Consider the following 23,901-nt stretch of genomic DNA (forward strand, 5'->3'; position numbering starts at 1 on the left):
AACCAAAGAGAAGAGTGAGAAAACCCAGAGCTCTTAGAGGCTAAAAGCATAATTCATATTCACAGATCATTTGAGGTATTTTTATTACAAATCAAAACTAAACCACACTTAAAATCAACAAAATATTTTTTCTCCATCCATTCTGATTTCCAATACAAGTGCTGCCTTATAGCTAGTGGGGAATATATCCATATACTCAGGTCTAGATACCTTTGCATAAGAGCACAGACCAAGGGAAACATCTCTGAATAAATGGGGTAGGTGAGAAGAGGAAACATAGAAAAGACTTTCAAACAGACTAAACTAATCAGTAAGCTCAATATTTTTTATATTAAATAGCTATGTTCTGCATTTTGCTTCAACTATTAAAAATATGGAAAGTGTGGGTATTTAAAAAAAAAAATTACCTGTAAATGGTGACATTCCACTCATCTTCCTCTGCTGCCACTTAATCATTCTTTGTGATTTTGCTCCAATTCCTGTCTACTTTTGTGTTCGTCTCCTCAAAACACACATGAGACTTCAGGAGCTCTCAAAAGGCATTCTTAAATTCCCTGATCTTCTAAAATGCAGTATCATTTCTGGTTTTTTTCCTATAAAATTCCTATCAATTATGTCAATAAAAATAGTTGTTAAGAACTGTTTGCTTCTGGATTTGCCATGGTCTCTTCTCTTGAGACAAACTGGTTTCTACCTCAATCAACAAAAAGGGGTTGTTGTTTTCTCTGTGAAAAGTAATACATCATGCATTTAACTACAACAAAAAAATTATTTCAGCTAGTATTCTCAAGGGGTCATTTAAGCACTGTTATACTGTTGCCCTTGTACTGTTGTCTATTAATTTATTCCCTCTGTACCACATAAAATAAAAAGCAGTATCAGCTATCTCTATCAGCCTCATCCTTTTCATACTTATTTCCCAATTGACAGGTCTACAATAATATCTTTTGCTCTAGATATATTATTTATACTTTTTGAACTACAAAAGTCATCACACTGAGAAAACTGCACATTGCTTCATCCAGGAAAATCAGTTTAATAACAGATGAAACAAACTCACATTCCATAAACTGAGAAATACTAAATTTTGAACATTAAATTAGACTAAACAAATATATTAAAGATGAAAAACCTTCATAAGCATCTTTCAAAAAGAAAATTAGGTTTCAGTTGGGTTATAAATTTTTCAGTATGTTAAATTAGAAAACACAAGTTCTAGAAACACAAAACATATCACATATTGATTTCCTGTAACAACAGCAAAAAGACATGTTCTTCAGAAAATCCATCTCAACTAGAAAAGGCAATTTCAAATTTATCTGTAGTAACTCTGCATAGTTTAACCTCTAATATTCAGGAAAGTGCTTCTGAGAAACCTTTACAAATTGCTTTAGATTTTAACAATATCATCAGGACTTCTTATGAAAGTATGAACTTCCTTTACCCTAGTAGTTTTGCTTTAAATTTGAAATAGCTATATAATAAAAAAAAAAAAAAAGATATGTGGCCTCATTGCTCCATTGGTTTGTGAATAATAGCTGACATAGTACTTGAAATAGAGAAGCTGATCTTATTTCCAGGTTGAAGTATCATCATTCCTTGGTAAGATCTACAATATAGGAAGTAGACCAGGAAAACTGTTTTAACTGGAAAACTAAATGCATGTATTTTCCACAAATAACTGTAAGGATAGAAATATCTGCCAAATTTGAAATAATCAAAAACAATTCCTTATTTGATTCAGTCGACACTGGAGGGAAGGGATGCCATCCAGAAAAACCCTGACAGACCTGAGAGATGGGCCAGTGCAAACATCAAGGCCATGTGCAAGATCCTGCATCTGGGTCAGGGAGAATCCCAAGCAAAGTATAAGCTGGGTGGAGAAAGACCTGGGGGTGTTGTTGGATGAAAAGTTCAACATTAGCTGGCAATGTGAGCCTGCATTCCAGAAAGCCAAACATATCCTGGGCTGTATCACAAGAAGCATGGCCAGCAAATCAAGGGAAGTGATTCTGCCCCTCTACTCTGCTTTCAGAGACCCCACTCAGAGTGCTGTGTCTGGGTCTGGGGCCCAAACAAAGAAAGACCTGGACCTGTTGGAACAAGTCCAGAGGAGGGCCACGGAGACGATCAGAGGGCTGGAACACCTCTCCTACAGGCTTAGGGAGTTGGGGATACTAAGCCTGGAGAAGAGAAGGCTCCTGGGAGACCTTATAGCAGCCTCACAGTACTTAAAGGGTACTACAAGGAAATGGAGAGGGACTTTTGACATGGCTATGTAGTGACAGGACAAGGGGGAATGGCTTCAAACTGAAAGATGGCAGTTTTAGATTAGATATCAGGAAGAAATTTTTTACTATAAGAGTGGTGAGGTTCTGGAACAGGATGCCCAGAGAAGCTGTGGATGCCTGGAAATGTTCAAGGCCAGGCTGAATGGGGTTCTTAGCAACATGGTCTAGCAGGGGATTGGAACTAGATTATCTTTATGGTACCTTCCAACCCAAACTATTCAATGACTTACAAGCTAAGAAAAAAATTCAGGATAGATGATGTTAGAGTCATGATCTCTGCCAATAAACAACACACATTGCAGTGCTATCCACTGTATCAGACTCAACAGGACCAGTAATAGGATGGATGAGGCCATCCTACTGACTTCCTTTAAAGCCACCTGTGCAGCTTTAGAACCATTTACCTTTTTCTTTTTTTCTGGTTGTCTGCAGTTCTTCTGCTGACTTCTCCCTAGCTCACTCATATACCTTTATATTGGCAGACACGGCTCAAGAATTTATCATGCTTTAATTGCACTAAGACAACATAAGTCACAAATTTTAATGAAATTTTAATGTGTGAACATCCCTGAGAAAGCAAAATAATACGACAGCTCAAATCAATGGTTGAAAAATTCATGGAACTCATACAGTCATAGAAAAATCTTCCTTATTTAGCAGCACATCATAGTACATACACTAAAAAAAAATGAGTTGATTTCTGAAAACTACCACCATGGATTAATAAGAAGTCACACATAATACAAATGAGATAGCAACCAGTTGAATTTTAGTACTTTGAGGAACTGGAAAAGTCAGAAGCAACACTGCAAAGTTAATCCTGATCGAAAAAAAGATTAGTGAGTAGATGGGAGGATGAGTGGAGAGGGAGAATGAGAATTTCATCTGTGAATGAAGGGAGAAAAATCTATTTTTACACTACTTACTCCTGTAGGCTGAAATATCAGTCCATCCACTTCATGGCTAACTTCTCTGGCAAAGTTTCCTTCCAGGAGCTGTAGAACAAAAGGGAAAGAAATCTTTTTTCCATAGAGAAATATTTCATTTGTGATGACTGCACATCCAAGCAGATTATATTCTTCTACTGCAATCGTTTGCTAGTAAACTCTACCCAAACTAGCACTTGGGAAATGCCAGCGTCAACAAAGTAGCAGTTCTTACAAGTTTTTACAAGGAATACTCAATGCTAAAACGAGTTCAATTCAAGGAAAATGCCACTGTCCAAAAAGAAATACTTAGAAACCAAGATGGTTCTATACACTGAAAGATGAAGAAATATCAATTCTAATATAGGACACTGAAGTAATTTGTAGGCAAATTAAAAAGTCCATTTACCACTTTAACACACATTTAGCACTTACTTTAGATTGACATTATCTACTGAAAAATATTTCAGGGCATCATTCATGTTTCAGGACATTCATATTTGACAGACTTCCTAACTAGGGCATAACCCAGTAACACAGCTACACAACTATAAAACAACTCTGAATTAATTTGAATCTTGAATATTCTGTTCTACACTTTCAAAGACTGAATTCCAGACGGAGGTGAATACATCCATCAAGATGCATTTACTAGAGAAAAAATATCTAATTAAGCAAACTACTGAAACCAGCTAGTCAACAGTTATGAGAATTAATTATATACTTCCATAATAAATTATGACCTGCCTAAGGAAAAGCAAATAACCAAGAAGAATTACAGCTGATAAGTAACAGCAAAAATTAGGTGAATTACAAAAATACCTCTTTATTATTTTCAATTTATAATTTACTGTAGAGACAAAGAATCTGTCCTGAAGTTGTAGCTGCTTTTAGTAATATTTGAAAAAACTTTGGTGTATAAGTAACCATATGGTGATAAAACATAGCAAATACAGAACTCAGTAAATCACAGTCAATTTTAAAAGTATCATTTTGGCCTGGTCTGCTAATTTTGTACTGTTTCCTCTCTAGAGTCCAACTTAATGACCCACTGATCAAATTATGACTAAATTATTCAAACGAAGTCAGTAAAGAGCAAAAGTATGAAAGGAGTTGAAAATTAACATTTGTATCCTACTGTGGGCTGTACAACTAAAAGTAATGCACTTACATGTTCTATGGATCAAAAGCTGATGCCCAAATGTTTCAAACAATAATAATCTAACATATTTCACTAAAACCCATAACCGCTTGCACAGAATGACCGATCATTTTGCTATTAAAAAATAGCTTTTTTCTTATGCAGTCATTAGCATATTTGTGTCTATAGCTCCAACAACAAATAAAGCTCTCACTACTCAACATTTAGATACAACTTAATTGAAAAAAACACACTACAAGAGTACTCTCAAGTGATAAAATACTTTAAGAATATTTGATTCTGAGCAAGAAATCACCCAATGAAACACTATTTTTCAGGAGAGAAAGCCTCTACTTGAAACTTGGAAGTTGTAGTTCACGTTTACCTGTTGTTATTTTGAAATTTACAGTGGAAGCACACAGTGTAATGAATCTGCCATCAGATGTCTTCATAAAATAACAATAAAATGATCCAAATTCTTTCATAAATTCATTGTTAGTCTTTGCTTCATCAGAGCAATGAATGCATTGGAAAAATTCTTAAACAAATGTCAAAAAGTTTTAAAAAATGTGAGTTTTTTTAATTTCTACACAAGCTAAGTTTCTGTGGATCACTTGCAAGATTCCACTTGCAAGGTTACACAGTTCCAAAACTGACTGGACAGTGAAAAATCTGTAATAAGAATACGCTTTAAACTCACAAAAACATGCAAAAACTATTTCATCAAATTCAAGTACCAAAACACCTCTCTCTGAATAATATTAATTAATAACAATATTTAAAAACAAAACACAAACTTCAAATTAGCTGAGACTATACTTTTTATAAATTTCTAGCTAGCTTATTAAAAGGTCCTAACCAAAGTGGTAAAGAGAAACGAATCACCTCTGTTTCTGCTTATTCGAAGTTATTAAGGGAACTATAACTTGAGGACACAGTTACTTTGGTGTTGGAGCTTGTCATGGCTAGGCTTCGTGAACGAAGATTAAGGAAGGCTCTACGCTGGAGCTTACACAACTGAATTATGCATTCCTTCCCAAAATAAAACTTAAGAGTATAGAAACAATTTTTTATTTTGGAGCATATGGAAAAGCATAACATTATTATTGTGCACTGTTTGGCCTGTAGCTCTCTCCACTCTGGTCCACATGTAGTTTTAGAAAACTACATTAAAGCACTATTACAGCTTGATAAATGGAGAGGAAAATATAAATTCAAAATTTACCATTTCGGAAATACATTCTGATATTCCTTTTCATTCACTACTTCACCTGAATTATAAAATGCAAGGGAATCCATCTCATCAAGCTGCCACCCAGTTTCAGACTAGAATATGTACTCAATTTGGAGGTCCACACTGTTGTCACTCAGACAGCTCTTCCAAAGTGTCAATTAGATATCAAAGACAAAAGGGTTTTAAAACCAGAGCAAGCCTCAACAGATAACTACATTTCTTTGTACTCCCAGTTATTCTACTTTCATTCTCAGTTATGCTACTTTCATTTTCATTAGGACAATTACATGTATAACACACGAGAAAGGAATTTTAACTAGAAAAGATTTGCAATTTGGGGGAGGAAAGGAAGGGATGGAAATTTTCTCTGACCTTCTTCTCATACAGATTTTCTTGAGAATTAAACTACTGTTTATATTTGAATTATATATATGTGAACAGTAGAATACATACGGTATAAAGTTTGGAATTACAGGAAAATGAGCAGAAGAGGAATATTTGACATACAAGCAAGTATTCTGGACAATAAAAAATAGGGGTTTTTTTTGGTTTATGAACTTACAATGCAAATATCATGGTTCATCTTTTAAAAATGTTGTTCAATATTCTACATGTTAAAATTTCTAATTAGCTTGAACAGAACACTTTTTTAATCGGTGCCATGATAAATGGCACACCTGCTTGACTGGGATGACTGCCAGGGATCAGATAAAGTGCAATGCATCTCAATGACATTTTATAAAAGATGAGTAAGTGATGCATGTGAACCAGTTCTTCTGGCATCCAATTCCTTGTAGCCTCGTGGCATCTATTTCCACTTGTGTACTCCTTTGTTCACTTATTGCAGTCTCCTGCTTCTCTGTGAACACTGCAATAAGCCATGTACTCGTACTACAGTTTATTATTTAAAACTTCTTACCTTTTAACAGAACTAAAAATTACTGCTACATCTAATAACTTTCCTCGAAGCAAAAGAATGGTATAATTGCATGGACTGAGAAGAGCTGTATGACGAGTAACAGTATTTATCCTTGCTCTTAAACCATTGAGATGAGGGGCAGCAGTATGTCACCAAAGCAGTACTAATTTCCTTCCCCTTACAAAAAAACCCCCAACTCATGGAAACACAACACACTGTGAGAGTTATGTAAATTCCAAAGCATAATAATGACTCCTCAAAGTCATACTGACTTTCTACAAAATAATTTGGCTACAGGCCTTGCATGCAACAATTATCAATCTCCTGTGTCACAATGGCAAATATTGCTATCCATTTTGTCCATATTCTGATTTCAAAACTGACGTTGCTTGTTAGCTTCATAAAATACTTGAGGGTACAAAAGAAATCCCTTTGAATGTTATAATACAAGACAAACATATGTCCATTTTCCATGCTTTTTCAATTTCAGAACTGCTATATGCTTCATTCACTATCAAGTCAAGCTAGAGCAACTCTGCCTGCGCCAGTCCCCATGCAGTTTTCCAGAGCCACCTTCAAATTACTGATCATCTCAACCCGTTCACTCTATGGAGAAAGCTGTGAAAGAGAACATGGTTCATTCAAAAGTACTAGTTACAAATAAGCTACAAATCAAACTGTCAGCCAGGATGTAAAACACCTCCAGACATGAGTCTACTGTCATTCCTAACTTCCCAGAGCCAAAATCTTCACCAACTTAGGTTTTAGCTTGACTTAAAGGACAGACCTCACCATGAGCTACAAAGTAATTCTCACATCCTGGCAACTGTTGAGTTTTATAAACATGAGGTCATAGATCTCTGTAGACACTACAGATTATTTAAACTTACTACACAGTCTTCAGAAAAAGATTCACGAGTTCACCTTTTTTAAAAGAAAACAATTATTGTCTCTTTCCTTGCACTTCTCTAAAAGAGATGGACTATTCTGATTTTAAAATAGGATATCACTTCTCTTTTATTTCTACATGAATTTTTTTCATCTTGTTTGACAGTTTCTGTATTTTTTATTTTTACACGACAATCTCCTCAATAGCCCTGATTCATCTCAGTATACACTCTTCCATGAGCTCTTAATTATCCAAGTTCAATATAAAAATTATTTACTTTAAAACTGGTTGCTGATGTATTTAAGAAATCCCAGAAAAAGTTTTACATCCAAAGTGGGTGGTATGAAGGCTTTCAAAAATACAGTGGTTTAACAACAGTCAGTAAAAAACACTTGAATTTAATGCGTCTGCTATTAAGAGAAGTATTTTAATCGTATTTCTGCTAATTCACAAGATAGAATTTATCTCTATTGTTACACAAAGAAGTGTTTAAAGAAAGGATCTACGAATCACAAATCCAGCTGAAGAGCTGTATTTCTATTGGGTAACTCCCCTGGATTTGAGTTTTTAAAAAACAAAGAAACAAACAACTAAATACAGAAAAACTAAACCCCTTTTGAAAAAAACTATTTTCCTTAAAAATCAGAATTGAAATCTGGATCTCCCCTGTTATGGTAGAAGAAAAATATTTTGAAAATAACCTACAACATAAATCTTCATAAATCCTGATTTTGAATTACATCAGAAATCCTACAGAAAGATTTCTATGTTAAGGTCAGTTAAAACAATGTAAAAATAATCTGCCTCAGATTCACCCTAACTATCACGTTTCCACTCCAAAAATTCAAAATGTATCAGGCAATAATGGAGCCATCATCCAAACTACTAACATTCTAAACTCCAGCTTTCAAACATTACATTTTGAAAAGGAGGCCTCCTGGAAAAGAATTAAGCATGCTGTTGGTAGGATATAAGCTTCTGTTCAGGCTGCTTTGCAATGCTTGAAAATATTATCAAAAGGAGCTTAATGTCAGGTGAGGGAGGCTGGTCCTCTAAGCTATGGCTGTGGTCTCTGCTCCTTCCTTCTCACCAGAACCTATCTGGTTTCCCCTGTCCTGTAGCATCATGTCTTTTTTGGTTTGTTTTGTTTCTAAAAGCAGAGTAGGTATCAAGAACTGAACAGCTGCTTTCAGTCTCAAAACAAAAAATACCATCTGAGTGACTGTAAGCAGGGGAAAAGGTTTCATATATTACTTAAAAATAAAACTCAGAATCTCAAACTTTCCACAAATAAAAGTTGGGTAGTTCACATTTTAAGAGAAATAGAGCCCAAAACAAAGTGTTAAGAGAAGTTTTGATTTTGGTTCATTGACTGAGATTACTACAAATATACGATAAAATTTTCAAAACAGTCTTTACTGAGTGTGGGGGATTCATGGTTTTTGGAATTAAAGGCAGCACATACCTTCTGAAAAATGGGGGGGGGGGAACCCAACAAACATACTTCAAACTGAATCCACACAGACTTTTATCTTTTTCGTACTCAGGATACCGATCACCTCACCCAGCACTGCATTACCAGTAAAACAGCTGACCTAAACAAACCTAATGTAAAGTAACAGTTTGGAGGCAGATAGGGAAGGATCAAAGACATACCTCTGGCAGTTCCACTACTTGCTTCTCTCCCTGCTCCAAACCAGACATAGCCTGGATCACCAGTTCAGACTAACTTTCAGACAGCTATGAGGATGAAACCCCCTCCTCTCCTGCATATTTAAGTTCCTCTTCAGGTGATACATTCAAGTGACAACTAATTTTTTTGGAAAATTGTGCAATCTCAAATTACTCCATGCTGTGATGGGAGAACCACAATCTTCACTAAGCTGTCCAATGAAGTACTGCATGTAATTAAAAAAATAATGCTTATTTCTCAGTAATTCTTTTCATCCTTCAACCTTTTTTCCTTGTTCCTCTATTTAGACACTGACCACAATATCTCTTAGAGGTTTTTTTAGTAAAAGGACTAAGCTTCACATTTCAAACATTTCACAAGCAGGTGTGATTCTTCAAATATTTCATTAATGTCTCATCAAAAGTAACAGATATCATCTTTTAATCAATTGAAACCATCCCATCTAGAATAGACAGAATATTCTCGAAGAGCCACAGCAGCAAGAAAAACATGCGCTCTCTGTTTTCCTCCACGGGATTCTCCTTTCAAGGAGATCTCTGGATACAAGAGCACTTTTCAAAGTATTTCACCAGCCAATGGCTCATTACAGCTGGCTGCTCAACTCAAAAGAGGCTCCTTCTAAGTAACTGTGAAGGTCCTGAAATCACAGCCCGTGGTCTCAGGAGTGTGACAACACTAAGTCATACAAGTAAAGATTTCTGCTTCAACATTAACATTTAATTCCCTCAAAAAACCATGAGTAATCTCTCTCATTTATACAATTTCATGTTTTCCTCCAAATCACATATCAAAATGGTGAAGAGTAGATTTTTAATAATTTAACATGACTCAGTTTCCTTTGCATTAGTCTCATTTCCTAATCACAATACGATATGCTATGTTAGGTCAAAAAAATGAGGTAAAAACATTGTATCTTTACAGCAGGGTAAAGTCCAATTCTATAATGCATCCTCCATTATTCATTGTATTTGGCTATATTTATCTTAAAAGATTTTGCATTTTTGCTTGCTGGGAAACCAGCAACAAGAGGTAAGAAAGGAAATGCATCATGATAACAGAGTGCAGTCAGAAAACCACAGCTTATACTAAATGTCGTTAAGCTAATATGCTAAAAAAATAATCATGAAGTTATAAAATATTTCCTGACCCACGCTAAGGGTCTAAAATATGCATAAGGAAAAGCAGGATCAAAAACTGTAGAAAATAAATTAAAAACTGAGCTCCCTAATAAGTAATCACTAAAAGAATTATCCTATGCTAATTAGGAATTAACACATGCTGAAGAATAACTGCTATGTTTTCAGTAAACCAGTGAAGTTATCTACTTTGCCCTAACTGCATAAGGAACACAAAGTATAAAATTCTCACTTGCTTATTACTTAAAAAGAAATTTCATTCTCTTAGGCTGGAAAATCAGGGCTGGAAAATTGGATGAAAATCCTTTAGAAAAATTTATGCTCAAAGCTCAAATCCTAGCTTTCAAACAGCCATCCACTCAAGATACTAATTCAAGATAAAAACAGAGAAAAGCTTCAAACTGTATTAATAAATACATTTTGAAAGCCCTTGATGTCAACCAATAACAAAGTACTAAATAAGAAGAGAAAAAAGTAAACCTGAAAGGTTCACCTGTTTAATGAAATCCCAACTATTTTAAACTGTGTAATCGTGGCAACACCTGAATCACACCGTGATGAAAAATATACCAAATGACTGTGTAAGGACATGGGAATTTTTTTCAGATGATAAAATCTAAAAATACCTACTTTTTATAAAATACTATTTTATGGACAGCCTTTTGGTTTGTTAATTTACTAGAAGTTCTGAAATCAATCATACTGAAAGACTAAAAATAACCTCTTTGCCAAGTTAACTATACAGAACATACTGGTTCAAAATACATTAAAAACACCTAATTATTGCAATGGATTTGTTCCCTATAAGAATGAAAGCAGATAATGGCAGCAATGTGAGACTGATGTTCACTAATATGATCAAGAGACTAATTATTATCCATGAATCATTTGTAGCATTCAAAACTTGATTAATGTCAGGTCAAGTTTAACATGAGATAGGTTTTATTAGTAATGCTTGGCTATCCCACAGCTTGTCAGTGTATGTGAGTGCCATCTGTTAGGTGTAGGAATAGCCAACAGCCACAACAAAAACACAGTGGCTACAACTGGTCACTGAAATACAATTTAAGAATTCCATAAGGGAACTACACTAATAATTTTAAACACACTAAAGCAGAATCCAGCACAAAAGACCTGCAAAGGATGAGAAATTTGTAGCACAAAAAAGCGAACATTCAAGGTGTGTTTCTCTTATTTTAAAGCTTGACCAAAGGCATGTTAAGTAATACTGAATTTAGCTTCACAGACTGACCAGTTTCTAGTAACAAAATTTTTCTTGCAAGAGGAATGTGCATAGCTTCCTCTCTACACTCCTTCATCAATCTTTAGCAAGCATTCCTGTACTGAGTACACTGCTTTTCTCTTTTGAGCATCAGTCGTGGTATTGAAATACATATGGTCCTAATGGCTCGTGCAGCAAAACACTGTTGGAAGACACTGAACCTGAAATTCGTATTCCACAAAAAAATATTTACTGACAGTTTTTTAATTTGTTCTAACTACAGATAATGGCAAGAAGAAATTCTTTCACAGTAGGCTCACTTGTTAGTATTTCCCAGCACTTTGTGGGTGGTCAGCTTTGCCAAGGGTCACCTCTCCCAGGTACAGCCCTTTGCAGCAGGCCAAGAATTCACCTGGGCACTTCCACTGAACCTCCACGAGCTCTGCACTAGTAACAGTGTGAGCAGCAAGGCTGAAATAACATGAAGTGGCAACAGACAGGTGCATGCACAGAGAGGAAGGAAGGTGACCTAATTCTACCTGGGTTTGATCCGGCAACTATGTACTGTCCTCTGGTCTACAACTAGCTAGAAACTCAGTAGGAGCATTGAAACAAACATTTATTTACCTCATAGCTACAAAAGCCCTCTCAGATGTATTATAAACATGTTCTCTTTTGATGGCCCTCCTGCATTCTAAGTGGATGAAGTTGAAAGGCTGTAGATTCAGCCACCACTAGCATTTGTGGTCCGCACTTCATCTCCAAGTGTTCTGTTTCCTGGCTAAGAGCATGACCTGCAGGGCTCCCAGACTCCTTGATGTCTTGATGTAAAAGTCAAATATTTTAAAGACTTGATGCTAGGAGGCCACAGACCAAAAATAACATCATAATTCAAAGAACCAGAACTACTGTGTAAAGTGTCTTCCTCAACCATTGGCCCATTTAATTTCACAGTTGACGACTGACAAGGAACCAAACTACTAGTGATTGGTCATTAGCATTCTAACTAATGACACAACTCTTCATTATCTTTTAGAAGAGTAATTCTGCAGAAAAGTCTTTACTTGAGTTTATATATTCTTTCCAGAACCAGATGGCAACAGAAATTCCAGTTTATACGCATGTGATAAGGAATGAGCAACACCTTCAAGCACAAAAGCCAAAGAGATTCATCCCTTCTGTCTGCAACTTGCTTTGTGTCATGATTGATGCAACTCTGAAAAAAAACAAGTTACTCCACATGCCAGACTTTCAGAGCTTTCCTAGTCTCTACTAGAACTGCTGCAGTTTCACAAGGGAGTGTTATAGTCTGCTTTCTTCATAGAAAACTTAAGAGAAGTCATATATATCATCTTCTGAAAGCTGCTGCTTAAATCTTTTCTACTACCTCTCTAAAAGATTCAAAGAAAAGCCACATCCAGATATATGTCTAGATGAAAGTCACTGGAGTCTGTGTTAGGATGCAACCTCCAATGTTAAGTTCTAAGAACCACACTAGCTTGCCTTTATTACCCACCCACAGGGGAAAAAACGTCATTGCGAACAACAGTAAAATATATTGTGAGGGTGGCAGAGAATCAAGTTAGCTGGTTTTAATTTTTTTGATATCTTTTTGGTTTTGCAGCTAATTCGTTAACTGCGCTCTTTAAATATGCTAATAACACTAGCTGTATGCCATGTCTTTTAATTATATGGATAGAAACATTTTAGAAAAATGTAGAGCACACTGAGTAAGAGCCCCACTTAGTTATCATCCGTGTGCTGGTTCTGAGTGAGTAACTCCAAAGGTCAGGTACCTAATATATTCAAAACAATACCCAAGAATAACACAAGCACTATGTGTGTTAATGCTTAATTTGACAGCACATCTGCATTCCTGAATTCAAAATAAGCATGAGGCATTTCTCACTGTCAATCTCTTCTCAAAAACACAATTGAGAAACTGACATCAATTAACTATGATGTTTTCAAATGTTTCTTTCAAATAAGAGAAATAGGCTGCTTCAAGAAACTTTAACTGACTTTTGTAATAACTTCAAAATAAGAGAGACATGGACTCCTCAAAGTTGTGTGGTAACGCCCGTGCAAAACAGCAATATTTCATATTCATTTTACCTGATGAAGAAATAGAGCAACATATTTCATAGCTTGGCCATTTTCTGAGCTCTTGACAGTTCTCTATTTCAACCTGCAAGTTACTCTCATTTTTTTTTCTTTTAGGGATTGGGATTTTGCCTGCATCACTTTCCCATGCTCTCCTAACTAGTAGAACACACTGGCCTGAGATTACACTCCTGTTGGAGCTGAAGGAGATTTAATAGGTTGCACTAGCAAATTCTTTGACCTAGTTACAAATTATCTGCAATCTATGACATTGCTGAATGGATGGAAGACTCAGTAAAGTCTGTTTCATGGTGTCTTCAACTGAGCAAGGTTCTAACACTGCTGTTTACAAGCTCCCTAATATGCTGGGCTAGACCAAACACTGCATTCAGTAGTTCTGATGTCAAAGGAAAAAATGACACTGAGTTGAGTGCAACGGGGCCAAGTAAATTTTAACTTGTTCTCTAAATGATCTTGCAATGTCAAAAACTCGATAGGGTTTATCTGTTATCCAGCCCCTGTGTTAACTGTTACAACATAATCTGGTCTCTGGTTGTCAAGAACATGGACAGGTTTGTTTTAATTAAATCAGATAATTAGGGAATTTTCTAAAGCATTTCTACTAAGACCTATTAACAAAGACAAAACTGTATATACAATAATTCAATTAGAATAAACAAATATTCAAGAATATAGTCTTCATACATTTACCATTACAATGCCTGATTCAAAGTGGGCTAATATATTGCACTAGGAACTGATTAAATGATTTTAACACAAAAATTAAGGTTTAACATTATATTCTGGATGTTTAAAGACATCTGATTATTCTGCTATGCAATGGCACTTGAGGGCTTTATTTGCTATAAAGTTGAAATTAAAACTGCAAAGTCATAAGAGTTAAATGCTGAGATTTTATTATTTCTTGATTTTAAGGATGAATTCTGCATAGGAAAGTTTTTTTCAAAATCGGGCATATCACAAGAAAAGGAAGAGCTAGCAGCAATGTCCTACAATCTTGCATCATAATAAATTTCTTTAAATTTCATCCTCATCTTTACAATTTTCTTTGTGCTTTTATTCATTTTATCCAAATCAAGCACGTGTTTCTTGCACGTCATTCCAACAGGAGAAAGAAGGCTGATGGCTTCCCTGCGGAGCTGCATTGCCAGGAGGCAGTTTGGAAAGTGACAGGCTGTGAAGTGGCACAATGGACAATATTAAACAGTTGCCCCTCAATTAATGAGTGGAGTGACCCACTTAGTCACCACAGCTGAGTCCTGTAACTAATTCAGAAGATATCAAATATACCAATTCAATTGCCCATACTGGGATACCGACTGGCAATTAGGTCCAAACAGATTTGCATTTCCCTGGTTTGGTATTATATCAGAAAACTGAAAGTAGAAATCACTGTTAAAGACACTATTAAAGGTATATAGTATTTCCACTGCACGAAATACAGGAGAAGTAATTTTCAAAAATGTTAGAATGGTCAAAGCTAAAGTTAAAATGCTAAAAGCTAAACTGAATACGTACTGTCCTGATGTTTAAACTTACAATGTGCACCAAGTGTAACACTTCATCCATATGCCTTTATTTTTCCACTAGTTTCTTTGTTTTCTTTCCCATACTATAGTTGGGCAAACCATAATTTAATTATATATTCCCCATCTGAATTATTCTACATTAATTTAATTTGTACCAGTAGCAATATCTAACACAGGTCACAAGTTATGAAAATAATCTCTCATGGAAATCTTTGAGACCATTTGTTTTAACTTCAGTAGATCACTTTCTGAAAAATGTGAAATGTAACTAATTTGTGAAAAACTTCTTGAACCAAAAGCAAAAAACTTATTCATTTCCTAACCAAAATGATACTGTGCTGAAATATTATACTTGACCTTCAACACCACAAATAATAATAATCAAAAGCAAGTAGCCTAATCCTCTTTTGCTTACGCTAGGAAATGAACAGAGATTCCTGTGTCTGAATGGGTCTCCTCAAGTGACTCCACCAAAGCAAGGAAGCTGAAAACTTTTCCACAGCTGAGTCAGTATTTTCCCTAGCATGAGGGAAAATTTTCTGGTGTAAACCAAATCAAAGCAAGTAACTTCAGCTTCCTGCCCCACAGGAAGCAAAGGTACAGTCAGAGGTAGCTGGACACCCCACCAGCCCTGGCCTACAAAGTCTCTGCTACCCTCATCCTCCAATTGACAGTAATTATATTTATATTTACTAAACAGTATCCACATCATTGCAGTGTGGCAGCTGTGGTTGCATGAAACAGCTCCAGTTCACGCACTGAATTTCAAGTGGCAGTAACCTACATTCAGCTCAAGAACCACAGTTTGGTCATCTATTTCATATTACAATTTAAAAAGCTTCCACTTGGGCTGGTTGGCTGTACTTACCTTTACAATCCATATGCTAAAACCATTTTGAACAATCAGGCTAAAATACTATATGTACAACACAGCTGCCAAGTGTAGATTTCAAATTCTAGTATAAGGTAACATTTTTCCAGCTTCTTATTTGCTACTTATTTACTAGGTTCCTCAGGTCAACAATCATTTGCATTTACGAGAAGAAAAGCACTCCATAAAGAAGATTTAAGTGAAGATAAGCATCAGCACAAAAGAATCTAATAAGGCAATAAGGTAATTTTGGAATAAGGCAATAGTGCTTTTACACTATTTAACTTACCATTCTTGGGGAGATGGAACTTAAATTTCTTCTTGAGGAAGAAATTTAAGAAATAAAGAAATAAAACAGAAACAAAATGGTAGAAGGGAGGTGGGTTAGAAGATAATTAAAAGGCAATGCCACGATAAATAGGCCAAAAACCTGGAACAGAACAGATGGAATGAGGACTATGGTGTAGGCCAGACACCAAAAAGTGACTGCCAACTCTAGGTCAGGAAATGCAGGATTGAAAGGTGAGCCAATTAAGCTACTCCTTAAGGCATAGAAAATCAAAACAAAAATAAAAACAAAAACAGAGGAAACAAGTCTTTTTGGCATTAAAACCCCTCCAGATGGTAACATTCCCTCTCCACTGAGATGAGGAACCCAAGATCTCCAATAAACAGATTATTTGACACTTTTGTTTCTGCCATTGAATTCTTCTGACTTCTCACCCATGACAGCAAAGCTTCTCCACATTGTTGTCTGTGGGAAACTTGGAGATACAAGACAGGGTTTTGTGATCACTTCCAGTCAGTTTTGGGTTAGCAGCTCTCTCAGCAGACATGGATAAGCTCTGTCTGCATATTCTGCCTTTTACTGGGGTTCACTTTTTCAGGGCATGCAAATACCAACTTACAGCTGCCTTAGCTGCCTGCAAAATACTTACATCAGCATCAGCAAGGCGTGTACTTAGACAGTCTCCTGCACCATCAGAGGTTTACAGCCATTTAAATTTTCAAAGCAAACCACCTCAACAGGCGTTATACCTTTGTTGGTATAACTAACTTCTGAACATTACACCTCTCTTAACTACAACAAAAGCAGTTTCAAAAAGTAAAACTAAAAATCCAAAAGTCAGATAAACCAGGAGAACAAAATAAGTCATCTGTCAGTTCACAGATTTGACTGAAAACTTTTAAGAAGATCTTAGACCACTTAATCTTGTAGCAGAGATTACTCACCTTCTCTCTAATCCCTCTAGGACAAGCTGTCATTTTAAAAATAGATAATAGTCTAAGAACTGACAAGGCATTGACATACAGCGTGCTAACATTTGAAAAGCATTGTTCATTTGACCTGTATCATTGTTTAACCTTTAGCCTTATTGTTCCATTGAGAGTGATGGGTACAATTCTCCATGGGACTACAGACTGCACAAAAAGGAACTCTTTTCCTACTCCTGCTAGACAGTATTTTCATTAGACAGTGGGCTTTAGTGATGACATCCAGACTGAGACTGTCCACACAAAAAAGCCTTGCAAAAGAACTGTGGGTTGGTTTAAGTAATGAAAGCCAAGAGTTAAATCATTTCCAAGAATTTAATTATTTCCATGCACCTGTACTTCCTGTTCAACATAAAGAAGATAATATCCTTGCTGAAAATCCTAAAATATTCATATAAATAAAAGGCTAAGGCTCAAAGGCTAAGGGTATGAAGCATTTAAAGCACTAACCTCACTAGTCTTTAATACTTTAGCATCAAGGAAGCCTAAAATTCAGATTCTTCCACTGACTGCTGCTAGCCCGACACAATGGGTGGGAGACCTGGTAGATTTGACCATGTCATCTCCTTGAATTCTGATGCAAACCAATGAATGAAAAGAAAGCAAGATATGTAACAAAAGTGACCAGTTATGCAAGTGTAATGACAAACACCAAAAATTCATCTTTGCCCAAAACTGTTTTTCTAAAAGAACTTGAAAGTTACATTAAGAGGTAAAATAGCTCATAGAATCACATGTTCCCAGCTAACAGTAAAAGAGTAATCTGTGTTTATTAGATTATAGAGGAAAAATAAATTTAGTGATACTGCTTTCTTCATCAACATTAAAGTTCAACAAGGCAACATTTTTAGGGATTCCGAGACTACATAATCTGTCCTGCTGTGACTGTCCCTTTCTTTTCTTCCTCTTAGCACCAAAATTCAGTCTTATAAAAAATAAAAAAGTCCATCAAAACATCTTAAAATAATGTTCAAGGCAATATTACAAAGATACAGCCTTTATTTCCAAAATTTAGTACCAACAAAAAATATCAAGGCATAACTCTAAATGCTGCCATACTTCATAATTGTACTTTAAAAGTGCATTTCATTTCACAGTAAATTGATTTTCAGATTAGAAAAAAATCAGTCAGTACACTAACTCTTGTATTAAAGTTCCAAATCCATAACTCTGCGAACAATTTCATTATTGGACATATTACATAACACATCACAAAGTTTACTGCTGTTTCAAGTAATTACTTTCACTTTTTCAATGAAAATAACTAAACCTTTGTGGACAACATTCACTTTTCCTGGTATAATTAAAAGTTTTAGTCACTTATTCTGTTATTAGATATTGTGCTGAGACTCCTTGCCTTTTGAGTAATCTTCCTACAGTCCACAAAAGCTAACACACATGTACTGATACATTATTGTTAACAAAAAGAATGGAATGGAATGTCTTAGGTCATAGAAAGGAACGATGAAGGGTGGTTGTGACAGGTCTACAATATTTATTTTTGTGAGGTTCAAACTGTATCCTGGGAATATATTTCAAAAATTGAAGCTTCTGAAAACAAAAATGTGATGAAGTACACTTCATTCTTTTCTTAACCCTAAGCAAGACTCAGCTACACTTCAAAAAAACCAAAACTCCAAAACATACTCCAAATATTTTGATGAAACACATTCTAATCAGTAATATGGGGTTTCCACTTTTTCAGTCTTGAACATGCTGGTGCAATCAGAGATCCATCTTATTGGTGGCCAAAGACTGCTATCTCCATCGATCTTTGAAAACAACAAGCCCTGGGGGTGACCTGAATGAAATTAATGACTCTTGATGAAACACACTGGGAAGAAGGCAGGGAAGAAACCCTCACAGCTTCTCTCAGACCACTCAAGGGTGTAAATCTTTAGGGATCTTGTCACAGTCTAACCCCAGCCAGCAACTAAGCACTACAAAGCTGTTTGTTCTAATCAAGAACGGAAGGATCCTATTAGATCCTTTCCACTGTTCTTGGAAAAGAAAAACTAACAAAAATGGCAAATTAATCATAAGGAAAAGATCTACCTAAGCAGATCCCACTTGCCAGTCCTTTAGTATCCACTCAGTGGCTCCCAGTTCCGGAGAGAGATTGATGGATACACTGAGTCAATCTGAATATGAGCAGACTTAAAGGATAGAAGGAATTCCTTGTCTTCCTGCAGACCTTGCTGTGCTGTACACGGAGTTGGTAAACCCTATCACAACATTCGTCACTGATGCAAAAGAAAGTCATCTTGCTCTTCCAGCTATACTAATGAGGTATTCATCACTATATTTGTTGCTGTAGTTGCACAGATGACTGAATAAAAACAGGATAAAGATCCTTTGGGCAAAGCAACACTCTTTTTAAATAGTTCTCTTTCAGAATAGGGTAATGCTTCAAAACAATAGTCTATTCTGACCATATATAATGAAAAATTCACAAAGTTATGATGAAATATGAAGATGCAATCCCTTTTTGATTATCCTAAGGAAGTGTTACAGGAACCACACTTATCAAGTTCACAGAAGTAGTGAAACTAAAAAGCTATTTTTGATGTAAATAATAGCAACAATAATTCTTAGTCTAAATATTATTCTTTTAATTATTCTTTTGAGAATATATTTTTATGAACACTACTCTTTTGAGCAGATATATATTTGAAATATCTTTTGAATCAATAATTGTTTGTCTTAAACATTTATTAATATTGTCCTAGATAAAACTTCACATCAATATGGGTACTACTACCTAAAACTCCCTACAGTTATCATAGGGCACACAAACAGTTTCTAAATATTGACATAAAACTCCTTATTGAAAACAATGATCAGATTTTAAACCTCCTAAGAAGTTTTCTGTTATGATAGTAGTAGGAAAAACATGTTTCACTAGGTAAGAGGACAAAAAAACTCTATAATGTACATTGTACAAAAAGAAAAATGGGAAAGCCATGGCTATTTCAAACCCAAAATGTAGAAAGCTTCAGAGTCTGCCATGAGTGCCACTTAAAAAACCTACCCCAGACCAACTAGGAAAAAAAATCCCATTAAAAAAACCCAAAAAAACCACCAAGGAAGCCACACCAAACCCAAATTCCCCAAATAATTAAAAGTGTACAGATACTCTTATCCCAAAGATGTTTTTAAGGTGATGATAACATATTAGGGTGAAAATTTGTTGACCGAACTGCATTTGCAACATAATAATCTCAAATGCAGACTGCAATGTCCTTAGTATTTTAGTCAGTACTTCAGAGTTACTGTTATCTTCAAATACTGTTTTTAAAAAGCATAAGTAACAAAACCAGAAAAGATAGCTGTGTTTCACACTTTCAGATGGCTTGCTTTGTCAAACTGCCTAAGTCACCATTGTATGTGCTTGAAGGATATATTCATCACTCATAAAAAAAGGCAGCAAAACTCTCCTCAGATGGAAAGGAATCCTCAGAGAAAGAAAATGTGCTATATAACTGTTGTGGAAACCAGGCATTGACTTTTAGTAACTGTAACTTGTGGAAAAGTTAACTGACAAAAAGAAACCTAGATCAAAAGAATCTTTCAAAACATATAATTTGATAAAACCCAGGAAATTACTCCTACTTGCTTTATTTTCCTACCAATTTGGCCTAATACATGTACAGAGTAGATAAAGCATAAATGTTTGAAATTATTAAATAAGAGAAAAATAACAATAGCTATTCACTCTGTGTTGCAAATAACTCTACCCCTTCTGCTCTCTGTGTGTATCTCCAACTGCTGCATACAGAAATATTCTTTACAAAAAATAAAAAAAATTGGCCAGATAACTACTTCATTTTATAATTCACAAGTTAATCAAACCTGGTGACAAAGACAAGGACAAAATGAAAAAATATTGTAGAAATATTGTGTCGAAAGCAATTATAAGTTTATTATGAAAAAACAATTCTAGCCATGTATAATTTTTTTTCCCATCACCAACATATTTGATGCTTTACTGCTGGGTAATAAGACAGTCAATGTCTTAAAGTGCTTATGCTCAGAGTTTGAGAAGGACAGAAAAAGACCAGTAAAAAACATAATTTCATTTCTGACTCTAAAAAGTGTTAAAATCCCACACAGTGGAATGCACATGGTCAATTCAGAAATCTCCTTTAGACAAAAAAAGAGCTATTGAGAATAATTTGAGAATAATTTTTATTTCCTAGGTTTTGGCAAGTGGAGGATAATTTCACTAGTCATGTGCTGGCAATTAGATTTAACTAGCATGATATTTGTTTACAGATGTGTTTTACTAGAAGTTTTTCTAAGAACGCTTCCAACCACATTCTTTTTGTGATTTTTAGATGAGGTCACATAACCTGGAACTTCACAACTCTTCAAGAAACTATCAAATTATGTAAGAAACCCTTTGTAAGACATGTTCCTTTTGCTCTAGTTTCCTTTAATTTCCAGCTCAAACTTACATGTTCCAGACAAACAGCCTTCCTCCCTACCCCATGAAAAATTTACTTCACATTCACAACGTTGATCTAAAACAGACAACCCAAAAATGCAACAACACAGAGAAGTGATCAAAACATTTATAGTGCTTTATCCACACAAACCTCTCGCAGAATTGTTCATGACTTAAATTTTCCAAAAACTGCTAATCTCTGCCATTTTTTTTTCCGAAGTTCAACTTACATTTTATCTCTTTATTTACTTTTTAGCCACTCCTGGTTATCCAAAATACAATTACTGCTCCTCTTGGAGCAAGATTCATTACCTGCAACAGGATCGAGGAAATGACAAAAGGAAATGAAAACTGGCAATTTGCTGTTCATTGCTCTGTGCTAATGAGACACGGGACTACCTATAACAGCAGTGCCGAGAAAAACAAGTTCTTCTAGAAGAAAGTATTATCCAGGAGCCATTTAATTCACAGAAGAGAATAAAAGTATTTTACATGTCTATACTGAAGAAAAGAGAGCACTACGAAAGACAGGAACTCATATGTGTATTTGCAAGTCATATGCATTACTTCAGAAGACCTAGGGCAGTATTTTAATAAGTAAAATGTGGAGACATTAACTAGGATGGGCTCTTAATAATCACTGCTGAACATGAAGCAGGAGTTCAAGCGCGACTCATGATTCTTATCCTATGGCCAAATGGGGACTGGAAGTAAAAAGAACATTATATTCTTACCTAAGAAGGAGGATAGTATGAATAACACAGCTCTCAAATATTCCCTTGCGCACAGAGACATTTCAAACCTAAAACTCTTAACTTCTGTATCATCATTCGACATTATGAAACTAAAGAATCAGGTTCTGCCAAAGTACGCATTTTAAATATGAGAAAATAGTAGTTCAGAAGAACCACTTTTCAAAGTATTCCAAGCTGCCACTTGCCCTCCCAGTCATTGCTGAACACTTGGTTAGCAGAGGAACTAGCTGGAAACAACAACAAAAAAGTTGAGGGAAAACCTATGCCTATCACTGCTTTGCTGCCTCCAATATAAAACAACTGAAATCAAGCTTACCTTTCTTGAAGTGTAGATGTCAAAAAATGGTTTGTTTCGAACACTGAAGGGTTCCTGTGCTTTGTCGATAAGACCACTTTTCATCTTTTCATGTCGTGGAAATATAATCTCTTTCTCTATACATGAAAGTCGAACATTAAAATCGCAGTCTCCAACAGGCTGTCCCTGCCAAGTTACAAAAATCACTATTAAAATGAAACACCAAATTATTTGAACTAAGTTTTCCTCACACAACACTTAGAACCCTACATATATATAAAAATATTAACAAATCATTACATTTTTCCCAAATACTTTGTTTTCAAGCATTTGTCTCAGGTTGTAAGAGATTTAATCAAATAAAAGTTCACAGAAAGATAGAAACCTGTAATATGCATTCAAGCATAGGTGAAGGAAATATTTAAATAGCTTTAAAATTAAGTAAAATAACTTAAATATTCCATACTTATAGCTTTTACATAGTAGCTACATACTTTCCACAGTTTTCCTCTGAAGTCATTTAGCTCATTTTGTTCACAATACTATTAATGACAACACAAAAATGATATTTACACAGTTAAGTGAATTCCTTGCTTCAAATGTATTATATTAATGCCTTGAAAGAAACATTATTTAAATAAATGTTCATTTTTCTGTCACTGAAAAGAGAAGAATATAGCTGCAGTTGGAAAATGTGTCAGTAAACAATGGCTACAAAAACCTGCATGATATGTGATGGCTCAGGCACAAAAAGGTAGTAAAAACCCTTTGCTAAGTCTCAGTAGCACACTCTGACCTTTCAAGATCTGAAATAAAACAGCAGCTTTACATTCTCTTTATACATTTGATGCATTGCACCAGATAAGTATGAGCGTTCAAAATGCGCATTTGTCAGATTAATAATGGTTTGTAATGGACTTATTATATTTTGAACATTAAATAGTAAGGAAAACACACTGTGGATTATCACTAGCACAAAATAAGTAACTGTCAACTTATAAATTCTAAAGTTCATTTCAATCAGACATGCCGCTTTCGCAGCAATAAGGCAAAAAAGTTGTAGATTTGCATTGTTACAAACATGATACAGCATTGAAAGTTATTTACCTGAGATCATCCTTCATTTAGCCCCCCCATTCACACAAGAAAATAGT

General features: G+C 35.3%; 1 protein-coding gene across 3 annotated transcripts in view; it reads right to left on the minus strand.

Moving 5' to 3' along the window:
• The window catches only part of RNGTT (RNA guanylyltransferase and 5'-phosphatase), a 177,874-nt gene that overhangs the window by 86,735 nt on the left and 67,238 nt on the right, over window positions 1-23,901 (minus strand). For all 3 annotated transcript variants that reach the window (XM_051777749.1, XM_051777751.1, XM_051777750.1), the window contains exons 11-12: window positions 22,769-22,933; window positions 3,218-3,286 (exon numbers count right to left, since the gene is read on the minus strand). In XM_051777749.1, the coding sequence (XP_051633709.1) occupies window positions 3,218-3,286; window positions 22,769-22,933 (234 nt within the window). The remainder of the gene's footprint in view (window positions 1-3,217; window positions 3,287-22,768; window positions 22,934-23,901) is intronic.

The sequence above is a fragment of the Manacus candei genome, unplaced genomic scaffold, assembly GCF_025592945.1.
Source record: "Manacus candei isolate 608988 ecotype Guabito, Panama unplaced genomic scaffold, ASM2559294v1 h1tg000011l, whole genome shotgun sequence".
Taxonomy (NCBI): domain Eukaryota; kingdom Metazoa; phylum Chordata; class Aves; order Passeriformes; family Pipridae; genus Manacus; species Manacus candei.